The following is a 14,382-nucleotide window of genomic DNA, read 5'->3' on the forward strand; positions in this document are numbered from 1 at the left end:
AGACCGGTTTAGTAAGAACACCAGTGGCACTAAACGCAAAGTGTAAGAGTTACAAAGATATGTGAGCTGTTATGAATCACAATAAACAATTTTAATACAGTAAGTTACTCATTCTATGATTTAAGCATTAATACAGAACTGATTCGACTCATTCACAACAGTTTTCAAACACATTTCAGAGCCTGAACTATTCTTTAGTAGTGTTTACTGTCAACCATCACTAGTACCAAACTGTAAAAGAAAAAAAAAAGTATTTGTTTTGAAGTTGTTGAAGAGTACATTTTATAAGAAAATACTTTTTCAGTTTTTCCACTTCAGAATTTCACGTTTAATTCAATGTGTTACTTGCCGATTCTTTGTAATTGTTTGTGAAATTTACTAGCAATTTCTGAGCGAAAACTGTAAATTCTGCACCCTTTTTTTTTCAGTGTAGCGCTCAAACTTACGGAAGCTTGTTTCCACACAGAATAAAAATAGAAAGAGTTATTGCAACTTTTTCCCACAATTCTGAGAGAAAAAAAAAAGTCAAAATTGCAAGTTATAAACTCACAGTCAGAATTGTGAGATAAAAAGTTACAATGACCTTTTTTGTTTTTTTATTCTACGGTGGAAACAAGCTTCCAGGCTTCATTTTCTTTATGCATATTATAATTTCGTCTTTCCTTTGACTTTAGGGTGAAATATGCAAGTTTTAATGAGATTTGCCAAATTATTTTCCACACCTACTGCTCAAACTCCTGAAGCTGAGTGTGTGTTTGTGCTGCAGTCATGAATGATTCTGTTGAGGAGAGTGAGCTGCTGTCAATCAGACACCGTTTTCACCTGCTGGACCAGAAAACAGCTGAAAAATCACACTGAAGGAGGAACACGAGACACAGAAGATTAACACCTTAGAAACAGCACTGAAAACATTCAAAGCACCGTCTGTGGCAGTAATAATCTAGTTAATACTGCTGGTTCATGTCTCAGTGTGAGTCTGTGAGCTCCTACAACACTATCACTGCGTCTTACCTAAAGTCATCCGCATACATGACCTCCGCTCCCCTCGGATTGATCGCTATACGAGCTGTGACGAGAGAGCGGAGAGGAGAGCACTAAAGGTCATGTGACTCTCGGCTCATCCGCTGCTAAAGGGATTGAGAGAGCGTGAGTGACAGGACGGTCCATTGACTGCTGCTGCTCTCATATTGAGATCCGTTTGGATGCATGTAAAATGACCTGCAGCGTAAACTGAAACTACAACTAAAACCATAAAAAGCATATAATAAAATAAAATATAGCTGCAAACAGCAATTATCGGGGCTATTGTAAGATATTACATATTATATAGCAAGCCTGTAAACACCCCAATCAGAGATGAAAAAGAAATACCATAGAAATATTGTGCTTTTGATACCTTTATAACAGTTATAGCGCCACCTATGGTCCAATCTCCATAAAAGTTTGAATGCTTCTTTAGAATCATATGTCACATGTGCTCACCTAATTTCACAATGCTCTGAGTTTTTGTTTATTTTGGGTACACTTGGCCGAGCCTGTTTTCTAAATGATCCTGTAGCTATCCGAAGAGCAAAAGTAGGTTTTTTAAATAATATCAAATACTTTTTGATGGACAGCAGTGGTCCTAGACGCAAAGTTGTTCGAAATGAGCAGATCTAACATATGATATGAATATTGTGAGTATGTGCGAAACATTGCATGATATACAATCATATACAACCAAGTAAAATGTGATAGCGCCCCCGGTGGCCGATTTCTTTCAAATTTCCCACAGACCTCTAGGACCGTGAGTCAAAGAGGCACAGCAAGTTTCGTTCTAGTCTACCTCTGTTAACCTTGTCTAATAGGTGCTTAAAATTCATTGGCTGATGGCGGTCGTGTTTTTTGAGATATGCAAATGACCTCATACGCAATCATGGAATCTTGGACAAAGACACTGCATGCAAATTTTCAAGTCAATTGGACTGACTGTTGTGTAGCTATAACCATTTTCATGTCTTTTTTCATTTTATAGCGCCACCAAGTGGCCAGTCACCACGTCCTTTTTCACGTGACCTCAGACTGAGCCCATAGATAGGTGTACTGAGTTTGGTGAAATTATTTCTTTCCGTTCAAGAGTGATCGCGGTTTTAGTAAAAGTGGCCACACCCACTTTGAACATTTTGAAGAACCTAGGACTAGTTCGCAAAAGTAGGTTTTTAAAAAAATCCAAAATATCTAAAAATTTGGTTCATCAAATTTGTGTTAACCGTAACCCATCCCTCAAAGTTTCAAGTCTCTACGACTCACGGTTTGCACTTTTAGGGCAAAATGTTGATCTTTGAAAATCCTAACAATTAGAGTTTCAGCTCTACACGCTTGAACCCCTAAAAACATGTATTTGCCAAGGCAACATTTCTCATTTTCATTTAGTTTAAATAAAAATAAATCTATATAAACATTAATAAATATATATTAAATTGACAAAAACAAAATTACTAAAACTTTATTTAAAATTAAAATGAAAACAGAAAAAAAAGCAAATTCAAAATATTTGTCCATATTTGTTTTTATTATGATATTTTCTTGAATATTTTTTCTAACATAACATCTGATATAATAGTAAAGTAAGTGCGCTCAGTGTTTGTGTGCGTCCTGTGGTACAGCAGATGATTTAGTGTTTCCCATGATGCAGCGCTGCGTGTCTGTGTGAGTCAGCAGTTCAAACAGAGCCGTGACCGCTGTGATCCTCAACACTTCACTACACAGACACGCGCCGCCGCCGCTGCTGGGAAATGATCAGAAGGATCAGACAATAGGGCACAATACTGCTTTTACTCTTTTGGCGTATTGTTTGTCTCCTACTATATAGTAGGGAAGTATTTGATTTCAGACGCAGCGAATATTTGTGCTGACAAATGAAGGAATGTGATGATGAGTGTGTGTAAAGTGCTTTGTGTTGCAACAACCACAACTTTATTTAGAAAGATTGCACTTTTTGTATTATTCTCATATTTTTATATTTCATATTTTTAAATGTGATTTTAAATGCTCATTTTGTAGAAAGAGCAGCAAATTAAGAGCCAAGTTACATTAACTCAATACATTTTTTTAAATAAAAAATAGAAATATGTAAAAAAATGCATCATCAGATTAACCAAAATATTGACTAATCAAACACAGCAGGAGTGGAGAATGAGCAGAACGGGTGATAATGACAATCTGAGCCTAATCAAAGATCTAATATACAGTTAAACTCACAAAGAAACGTCTGGCTCATGTTTCACACCAAAATCAAAAGACAAGATAACTAATTATATTTTGCTCAAAGAAAATTAAGCCTATAAGGATCATTATTTTTCATTACAATGAAGCTTCTTGACAGACTCTGATGTTTCTTTATGCTGTTTTCAAAGTTACACTCTATTATCACCTTATATGTGACATATGATATTATGAACATGTTAAAAGTCATGATTCAGTTTTAGGGTCTGATTCAGATTCTCCTCAGAGTGAGATAGACTGCCTCTAGTGGACAAGACACACACACACACACTAATCAGTAGTGTTTATTAAATCAACCATCACTCGTATAAGTACTGATCGTGATGAAAGCTCCATCCACAGACCAGAAGATCTAAAAGATTTAGGAAGAAAACACCTAGCAACCACACAGAACACCCTAGCAACCACATAACAATGCCCTAACAACCACACAGAATACCAAATCTGACTAGTATCAGTCTGTAACAGTAAAGTTCAGTGTGGAGTACCACAAGGCTCAGTACTAGGACCGTTGCTGTTCACCCTCTACATGCTGCCCTTGGGAGATATCAATGGACTAGTAATTTCCTACTAATTAATTATGAAACAAACAAAAAAAACAGGTTTTAATTTCACACACACACACACACACACACACACACACTCTCTCTCTCTCTCTCTCTCTCTCTCAAACACACACTTTAGGTTTGTGCATTTTTAGAGACAGGCCCGAGACTGTTATATGATTATTATAAAGCTGACAGATGCTATTTTTAACAGCAGCAGAGTCTGAGCCAAAGCCAGAGATGATTTTATGTTGCGTAACGCAGGGAAAATTCACTCTACTTCACAGAAAACTAGACAAAGTCTAGTCTAAGTTTAGTCAAAGTAAAGTCTGTCAAGACAAACTTTAAACGACGTCTTGATGAAGTCTCACCTGCAACAGTTTCAAGACTAAGGAATCATCATCTTAATGATTCTGGTTCATTAATGCTTCCATTCTTTTAGTATTTTTGTGTATAATGCATTATAAAGGTATTCATAATATTCATTATAATGCATTAAATATTTTATAAATAAATAAAAAAATAAATACATAAATAATTGTAACCACAGTTAAAATTGGTGTTTTAAATGATGTGTTTTAATGCATTATACTTTCTAAAGCTGTGCTCAGTGCTGATCAATCATCTTTATCAATGAGCACGAGCACAGCTGCGCGCGTGCCCTCGTTACCATGACAACAGCTGCTCTCCGCCGCGCTGACCACGCCCTCCGCGACACGTCACAGCGCTGCTGAGGCGAACGATGATGATGTCTCCATTTTACATCGTTTCTTTCGCTGTATTTTCAAACAATTATAAGAAACGCGTCCCTTCCTTCGCAGTCTATCACATCTATAAGCCTCTATAAGCCATCAAGACTAATCAATACACTATATTGATGATGGCAGCGGGTGAACGTGTCGCCTCAGGTGGACACGCCGGCTGACTGGAATGATGCTTCAAAACCTCCTCAAATCCGAATAATTTCAACCAATAACTCAAATATATTGACAATATGTCGACATATAAAACACTACATCCACCCCAAAAACATCCCGTCACATAATCTGCTGCAGCATTTGCGCCGTTAATAATAACGGATAATAACGGACGCTGCGCGTGAGGACGAGCGCTTACCTCATATTTTCTTCTTTTTCTTCGTTATAAGTAAACGTGGAATAATGTCAACGCAGTCTTTCGATCCCCCGTGTGTACTAATCACACACCGCTTAGTCTTTAAAGACGAATATCCCCGGAATATCTGTAAAAAATCGCCGATGCTACGAAAGCCAGTCGCGGATGCGGAGGAAAAAATGCGACAGAGGAAAATGTGGCCGGTTCTGTGTTGCGTCCGAAACGTTTTCTCGTGTTTTCGTGTTTTTCTCGCCGTGTTGAGATCGTGTCCTCACGTCCATCTCACAGAGATCGCGCCCGTTCTCCGGTTACGGGCAGCGGCGCTTCAGAGTCCGTCAGCCGCTCACTGACTCACCGATTCTGCCCACTGGCGCTCTCAGATACACCCGGAACATTCAAACACGAACGACGCGACGATCACTAGAGCTCAGACATCCAGCGGGAAGATAAAGGTTTAAACCCACACGATTTATCATCATCATCACTTTAGAGCCCAGAGTCACACCAGCGGGTTGATATTGTAGGCTATATAGTGTACTAAACGACAAACTAGCCTACTGCTTAGGGAGAGTTAGGGTTATATATACATATACACTTTACAGCAAGGTCTCATTTGTTAACATTAGTTAAAATACACTAACAATGAACAATACTTCTGCATTTATTAATGGGTCAGTGACGTGACGGGTCATTTTTTTGTTCAAAGGCCTTAATAATAATAAAAAACACAGATATGACATCCAAAGTACGTAAGGTAGTACAACTAGATCTCTTTTATTGAATCCAAAAGGTTTTAATTATATTTTGCTACATATAAAGGTATTTTAAAGATTTTGAAGAGTCAAAAGGTCATTCGGTTTAACCGTCCAAATATCTTAAAATGTAATAAATATATATATTTTTTATTCTGCCATGATTTTATAACATCATATATCAACAAAAATGGTATTAAAATTATGTGTAGAAGTCGTTGCTTTGTTATGAGAAAGAATGTCCGGAAAAATGAATTTCATTGATGTCATTTGGAGTAACCAATATAAAGAGACCATTTTGGATCAAGTCATGCGGTCAGTGTCATGTGACAGGATGTGACATCATTCAGACACCTGCAAAGGACCACATGGTCATGAAGCAAAGTAACTAACTCTCTCTTAACTATTTGATAAATTCATGTTTTCACTTGTTCATACGCATGTCCCGAAACATCAGGTCATTCGGTACAACCGCTATAAAACATGGAAAATGTTGTAATATTTTAAAAACTTGTACTAAATATAAAATGTTTGATTGTCCTTTTGCTAGCTAGCTAGATATCAGCCTGTTAGCATCGTTTGAAAATATCGTCATTCGGTAAAACCAAAAGTGTCATTCGGTAAAACCGAAATTTTGTCCATCTTGTAAAAAATGACAAAAGCAGCGTTAATTGATTATAAAAACCACATAATCTCATTGTTAACACTTAATAAAATTCAATTATGTTTTTTTTACACTTTTAAAAACCTTATTCGTCAATGAACCTAATATTGGTTAGTTAATTCCAACATTTACTAGCTAATACACTATTTAATGCACTGTGCTAATATGAACAAACCTTGAACAATTAGCTATATTTTTAACAACTAACATTAACAAAGATTAATAAATGCTTTATAATTGCTCCTTGTTAGTTCATGGTAACTAACAAATGCAATAAAGTCGAATCAAAATTGTCAATTCTTGTGTTGTTATGGAATATTTCAGTGTTTATTATAAATGATTCATCCGGCACATCATTGTTTTTAAAGTGATACTGGCGTAAGGGCGGGGCAACCTGTCACTCACATGAGATCCACCAACAGCAAACCACAACCATCCAATCAATTCCCCACAGACAAAATCAAGCCCCGCCCCACATTTGTTCTTGTTTGAGAAGCATTTCACTCAGATATACGTCAAAATAGAGAAGAAAAGACCAGCGCGACTTATGTTTAATCAGTGTTGAACAGGTTTCACTGTATTAGTGAGGACATTCATGTGGACCTCACAAGGTAACCTGTACACACACACACACACACACACACACACACACACGTATATGTTTATGTGAGTGTGATGGGATCTTCCTGAATTGGTTTATATGAAGCCACCTAATATAAACACCAGATTTCAGTCTTTATTTGGGTTTTTGGCTATTTTTGGATGGATTTGTTCATCAAGAAAAGTGACGCTCAGCTTTCTCAATGTCATCTTATGTAATGAAAGATATATTCTGGGCCAGACAGGACCTGAATGGGGTAAAATTCAGCTGAATCCTCTCACTGAACCAGCAGATGGCAGTCAGGAACTTCACAGTCTGTATATAATCTGGCTGTAAATGTTTGTACACAGAATTAGAATCAAACATAGTATGAATGAGATTTTATTGTAATTCTGCACCAAAAACGAATGCATCAGCCGCATTCTTCACTCTCTAACCCAAACAACACTAACATTGAATCAGAGCATCACTGAAACGGGCCGAATGTTTGTGTGATGCGAGTCTTTACTTCAGTAACAGATCTGGAAGTATTGACTGGGTGATTTGACGGGACTCTTGTAGTTTTGACACGAGCTCTTCTGGACGAGTGCGGTGAACGCTGGGCTTCTGACATCTACAGCGTTACTCTGTTCCACGGCTGTTTTCGACATCATCACCGCCGCCGGCGTCTCAGTTGACCCAGTCCTTCTTGACAGCGGCCTCAGATAAATCTGCATAGTCACTAAGTGAAGGGGGCAGATGGAGGAAGAGGAGATGAGGAAGAGGGATAAACAGAGAAAGAAAGCATTAAGAGACAGATGATCATCTAAATCTGTAATCTGTCAATAATTCATCAAAACGTGTTTTTGTCTTACCCTGATTCACTATGGTAAACCTATTATAGTGTGCTGGAATTTATTTTCAAGGAAGTAGTGTGTCTGTTAATGGGTAAAACTACAGTAACGTCTTCAGATCGTCAGCTTGAGATCCTTTCCATCTAAACTAGCAGTGAATGTTTTAAGAGCAGTATGATAATCATATTCATCCACAGAGAGCCGAAGCACAACCAAAACAATGTTCTTCCGCAAAATGCATGCAGTTTTGTTTTTAACCACTAGAGAGACAAAAGTTACATAGTGAACCTTTAAATGAATAATTATCATTTAATGTTTTGGTATGAGACATACCTTTGCAGTGAGTGACACGCCTGGAGCCTGAAGGACAGAAACAGAGAGAGATAAAATAATAATAATAATAATTTATTATGAAGCAAGTGCCTTATGGTTACCAAATAAAAAATATTTATATAATATTATTTTAAATAATATTATATAAAAACGCAAATATATTAAAGAAAATGTCATAATTAATATTTCGATTTTTTTTAAAATATTTTTATATTTAATATTTAATAATTACTTTTATTTTTAAATATAAATATATATTTTTATATGCATATATAATTATTTTTATATTTAATAATATTTTAATTAAACACATATTTTATATTTTTTAAAATATTTTCTCATATTTCTTAAAGTTTTAGTAATTTAGTAAATGTTTTTATGGTTTGAGTTTTAGTTAAATATAATAACCCAGCAAAGTACAGATCATTTCAAAGCAGATTCAGAGTGATAAACAGGAAAATAACAGAATCAATTATGAGACAAATTCAGATTTAATACAATAGTGTCATTTTATTCAGCTGGAATTCATGAAACTGTATTGTTTTAGTTTAAGACTATTTCACAAGAAAATAACACATATAACATGTAATAATTCCTCATGATGTGATTCTCTCACCTGTTACACTTGCACCTGTTTGCTTTGGTTTGCTGTGTGAAAGAGAGAGACGTTAGTTATTCATCCCTGCGGGATCTTCTACATGTGCTGCTCTTTTACTCACGTCTCCAGCAGTTTCCTGCAGCTGCTGCTGGTCGTCCGAGCTTTAGCGCTCGTCGTGTCTTTGACGCTCACGGCAGACGTCCTGCAGAGAGAGAGAGAGAGAGAGAGAGAGAGAGAGAGGCGTCAGTGATCTCTGAACACACACACTGCTCTGAAACTGAAGAACAGCGTCAGCACCTCGGGCTGCAGGTCCTGGAGGAAGGTGTAGAGGGCAGTGTGGAGCTGGAGCTCTTCCTCAGAGACACGGGACGCACCGCCGCCGCTGAACACAACACATGTCGAGAGATGAGCTCACACACACACACACACACACACGATACTGGAGTAATCTTATTTGAGTACTATAGTTGAGTGTTATTTTGGGGAATTTGTACTTTACTCAAGTCAGTGTAGGTATCATTGACAAACTATTACATTTTTTTAATATATTTTTCATTTTCATGTTTCATGTGTTTTTTGTTATTGTAAATATATATATACATTCGGACGTAAACACGGAAGCCTGTGTTACTGCGTCACCTGCGTATGAGAATGACACAGAAGAGAAGAGATTGTTGAATAAAGTGGTTATTTTTGTTTTGTTTTTGCGCACAAAAAGTATTCTCGTCTCTTCATAACATTAAGGTTGAACCACTGCAGTCACATGACCGTTTTAACGATGTCTTTATTTCCTTTCTGGACCTTGAAAGTGTTGATTATATTGCTGTCTATGGACGAGTCATAAACCTCTCGGATTTCATCAAAAATATCTTAATTTGTGTTCTGAAGATGAACGAAGGTGTTACAGGTGTGGAACGACATGAGGGTGAGGAATTAATGACAGAAATTTACATTTTTGGGTGAACTGACCCTTTAAAGCTGTATTTTTTTTGATATTTCACTTAAGTATGTTTTTGTCTAGACTCTTGGAGTCAAAGTTTCCCTCAGTATCCACCCTTTCTCTTCGGATGTGTGTGTTTGACCTTTGACCGGAGCTCTGGCCGTCTGCTCCTCGGAGATGTTGAGTCTCTTCAGCACGTCGGCCATCGCCATCTTCAGCAGCTGGATCTCATCGTCCTGCATCTGGACGCGCTGCTCCAGGTACGTGAGGCGGTCGCTGACCTCCAGACCGCTGTGAGGAGAGATCCGCTCATCTGACCACACAACAACAACCAGAAACAATCACAATCCTGCAAGTCATCACACTGCAATAAATGAAGTTCTTCCTCAGTCTTGTTTTCCAACACAAATATCATCAAAATTAAGTGAGTTTGTGCTTAAAGGGGTGGTTTATTATGATTTTGCTGTTTAAGGACTACAACAAACGGCTGGTAGGGACTACAACGAGCTTCTTCCTGGGTTAGTGACATCACCCTAAAATTTACATAAACCCCACCCCCGATAACACACAACAAAGGGGGCGGGGCCATGTTGGGCTGCTTTAGAGAAGAGGAAGAGTTGTTGTAGTAGAGCGTTGTTGTCATGCCGTCATTTTACGCCGGACTGCTTCACAAACGAGGGTCAATTCAACACAAAAGATTAACATGACGGCACATGCTAGTGGATGAGTTGAATCAACTCCACAGCAACTACATAAATTTATCCACTAACCATTCAGAAACGTCTAAAAGTTGTAACTTCTTCCTGAGTCTCTCCATCAGTGTCGACTCCGGTTTGAACAATGTAAGGCTGAACACCGTTACTGACAATCCTCATTTTGGCTGCGTGAGATTCTCCAGCTTTGTTGTTGTTGAGCGACCGAAGCATGAACTGTTAAAGCTCCGCCCTCTTCTGGAAAGGGGGCCGGGAGCAGCAGCTTCATTTGCATTTAAAGGGACACACACAAAAACGGCGTGTTTTTGCTCACACCCAAATAGGGGCAAATTTGACAAGCTATAATAAATGATCTGTGGGGTATTTTGAGCTGAAACTTCACAGACACATTCTGGAGACACCAGAGACTTATATTACATCTTGTGAAAGGGGCGTTATAGGTCCGCTTTAAAACAAAAACAAATATCTGCCAATGGAGTCAGAAAAATAATCTTGTTTTCTCTTTAAATTAAGGGAATTCTTTTTCTGACTCCATTGGCAGATATTTGTTCTTGTTTTAAGCACAAACTCACTTCATTTTAATCAATTTTTCAGTCATTTCTCTTCTCCAGTAAATCTTGATTTAAGAATGTTTGTGATAAAAACAGAAACACTGAGGAAGAACATCATGTTTTTCAGTGAAAACAGCAAAAGTCTCCATTTGCTCCTCATTAAAGACATTATGATTTTTCTATTTTCATGTTTTGCCACGAGTTTGAGTGTTTATTTGACAAAAAAGTCTTTTGTCAAGGATGACAGAATAAAATCAGAAACTTATTTCCATTGTGGTCCGTGATGATGCTATTATTGAATTTTATTAATTTGCTGTCTTCAGTCTCTAGGGTTCTTGACTCTTCTTGATCCCTTGACTTAAATTATCGCATAATACTCTCATGTTTAATGGTTTATTTCAATTTGTCATAGTGATAAAGTATATTTACGAGTGGTTTAATTCATAAAATGTAATAAAAAATGAATGAATTAAAACTAAATCCATCAAATGATCCTATGATTCGGTTCCATACAGAAGCGTTTCTTCTTCTCTAGAGCTGATGTCTGTCCGTCTCATGATGGAGTGTGTTTGTGTCCTCATATGGAGGTGTGGATTATAATCGGCCATAATCCACTTCAGAAAGGAATTAAGACTAGCAAATCCCAGCGGATCCATCCTGACCTTCCCTCCACAACAGACACAATGACTGTGTGTCACAGAGAAGAGACTCTTCAGGAAAAACAGCTCATATCTCACCAAAACTCAAGAGAAGGAAATGATCGTTATCACTCATAATCTCTCATTCTGTCACAATCACACAATCATTTATTTATTATTTTCATCACAGATTATTTTCTTCACCACACATGAAACTATAATTTCTGGGTGATTCTATGAAGTCAATTATACTTATTTAAATAGTCAATAAAAGCATTTTAGGATCTGTTGACACTGAAAATAATTACATGTATATAGCTCAATATAAAAACAAACCGAAGGTGACCAAAGTTCTGTACAAAATATAATATATTATAATATATTACAATAATATAATTAACATATTAACATTTTATATTACATTATATTTTTGTATTGTGACATTATAATCATGATTAAACACATTTTGCCCACAAATTACAAATAATGCATCACAAAAATCTGTTTCTCGTTACTGTACGCGTGTCGGGATGTTTTCTTTGTAATTATCATTACCGCAATAAAACTTTTTTTTTTTTTTATTTAATAAAAATTTCTACAATAAGCTTCATTTTAGGGTGAAATATTAACTGAGCACGTTCTTGACAGTTTTGCTGAGATTTAGAGCAGAATAAGAGCAATGTTTAGTACAAATATGACCAATAAAAACTGAATATTTAACAGATATTTACGTCTCCAGAAGAAGGTTGACTGATAAAACATGAGATGATCTACAGATCAAACACTTTTAACACTGCAAATTCATTTTTGTACAAATATCTGAACCTTCATCACACAAAACAAACATACACCTGACAAATAAAACCACATTAGATCTTCAGTCTGGTTTTCTGACAGTCTTCCTGCAGTATAAATAGATTCTAAGAGATATTTTGAACATTTTCACTTAATTTAAGCATAAAAAAACAAGAGAAAACTGCAAAAACATGATGTTCTTCCTCAGTGTTTCTGTCTTGTTTTCCAGCACAAATATCTAAACATTCTTAAATCAAGATGCATTTACTGGAGAAGAGAAATGACTGAAGATATTAAGACTTGTTTAGATGAAAAAATGATCAAAATTAAGCGAGTTTGTGCTTGAAACAAGAACAAATATCTGCCAGAAAAATGATCAGACACACTGAGAAACACTGAGGAAGAACATCATTTCTTGTGATGAAGTTGATCTTCACTGACCGATCATGAAGTCGGTGTCCGGCGGCAGAAGACACTCGCTGCTGAATCCGTCGGTCTGTGGAGATCGTCCGGCCTCCGTCCCGTCAGAGCGCTCCATCAGCACATCCATCACCTCCATCATCAGCCTGAGAGTGATCCAGAGATGAACACACACTGCTTCTCTCCATAATCCTCACACACACACACACACACACATGATGATGTCATGACGGATCAAGCGCTGACAGAAGTGTGTGTTCAGAATCATGTTCTTCAGCAGAGTCCAGGAAAACACCCTCAAAACACGAGAAATAAGAACATTTCAGAGAATCTGTATGAACAGAAGTGGTTCATCGCTGATTGAGATTGTTTGAATATTCTGCAAACACACACTTACAGTGTCGTAGAAAGGGTCTCAAGATCAGGAAGTGTTTTTCATTAGACAGCAAATGTCGTTTAAAGACACAAACACTGAAGAAATCTGGTGTAGAAACAAGTTTTCACAAAAATAAAAATTTACAAAGAAAATGGCAAGTATTGAATTAATAGTTTGTTTTATGTACAACTTGAGAACTGATTGAGGTTCAGTCGTTAGATCACTGGTCATTAATTAGTCTGAGATGTGCTGATGTATCAGTAATACTCATCAGAGCGCCGTATGTTCATTAGCTCAGAGTTTAATGAACTCATAATCTCTCATTCTGTCAGTGCTGCACATTCACAATCATACAGTCAAATATAATTATTATCACAGATTATTTTCTTCATCACTCATGAAATAACGGCTTGAATCATCAGTTCTGGGTGATTCTATGAAATCAGTACAGATATATTGTTATATTATATTAAATCCTGCTGATACTAAAAATAAGGATTATATTAACATTTCTAAATGATGCCTACACTCCAAAAAATACTGGATTAAAAACAACCCAAGTTGGGTTAAAAAAATAGACAAACCCGGCGATTGTGTTGTTTCAACCCAGAGATTGGGTTGTTTCAGCACAGAGATTGGGTTGTTTCAACACAGAGATTAGGTTGTTTTAACACAGAGATTGAGTTGTTTCAGCACAGAGATTGGGTTGTTTTAACACAGAGATTGGGTTGTTTTAACACAGAGATTGAGTTGTTTTAACCCAGAGAGATTGGGTTGTTTTAACACAGAGATTGGGTTGTTTTAACACAGAGATTGGGTTGTTTTAACCCAGAGAGATTGGGTTGTTTTAACACAGAGATTGGGTTGTTTTAACACAGAGATTGGGTTGTTTTAACCCACAGATTGGGTTGTTTTAACACAGAGATTGGGTTTTTTTAACACAGAGATTGGGTTGTTTTAACACAGAGATTGGGTTGTTTCAGCACAGAGATTGGGTTGTTTCAGCACAGAGATTGGGTTGTTTTAACACAGAGATTGGGTTGTTTTAACCCAGAGAGATTGGGTTGTTTTAACACAGAGATTGGGTTGTTTCAGCACAGAGATTGGGTTGTTTCAGCACAGAGATTGGGTTGTTTTAACACAGAGATTGGGTTGTTTCAGCACAGAGATTGGGTTGTTTCAGCACAGAGATTGGGTTGTTTTAACACAGAGATTGGGTTGTTTTAACACAGAGATTGAGTTGTTT

General features: G+C 36.9%; 2 protein-coding genes across 3 annotated transcripts in view; both read right to left on the minus strand.

Annotated features, from left to right (window-relative positions):
* The window catches only part of evlb (Enah/Vasp-like b), a 21,835-nt gene extending 16,361 nt beyond the window's left edge, over nucleotides 1–5,474 (minus strand). The window contains exon 1 of the mRNA XM_051874315.1: nucleotides 4,926–5,474. Coding sequence (XP_051730275.1) covers nucleotides 4,926–4,930 — 5 coding nt within the window. The 5' untranslated portion in view covers nucleotides 4,931–5,474. The remainder of the gene's footprint in view (nucleotides 1–4,925) is intronic.
* Nucleotides 5,475–7,049: 1,575 nt separating this feature from the next.
* LOC127501970 (echinoderm microtubule-associated protein-like 1) lies at nucleotides 7,050–13,995 on the minus strand. 2 transcript variants are annotated; one of them, XM_051874339.1, is made up of 7 exons: nucleotides 12,782–13,995; nucleotides 9,786–9,956; nucleotides 9,001–9,085; nucleotides 8,825–8,905; nucleotides 8,722–8,753; nucleotides 8,106–8,132; nucleotides 7,050–7,649 (listed from the first exon to the last, which is right to left on the minus strand). In XM_051874339.1, exons 1-7 carry the CDS (start codon nucleotides 12,900–12,902, stop codon nucleotides 7,609–7,611), a joined length of 558 nt encoding a protein of 185 aa, XP_051730299.1. In that variant the 5' UTR covers nucleotides 12,903–13,995; the 3' UTR covers nucleotides 7,050–7,608. The 2 variants fall into 2 exon arrangements, with proteins under 2 accessions (XP_051730299.1, XP_051730298.1); XM_051874338.1 differs by having other exon boundaries at nucleotides 7,050–7,660; nucleotides 12,782–13,966.
* Between the last annotated feature and the right edge of the window lie 387 nt (nucleotides 13,996–14,382).

This window comes from Ctenopharyngodon idella, chromosome 20 (genome assembly GCF_019924925.1).
Source record: "Ctenopharyngodon idella isolate HZGC_01 chromosome 20, HZGC01, whole genome shotgun sequence".
NCBI classification, from domain to species: domain Eukaryota; kingdom Metazoa; phylum Chordata; class Actinopteri; order Cypriniformes; family Xenocyprididae; genus Ctenopharyngodon; species Ctenopharyngodon idella.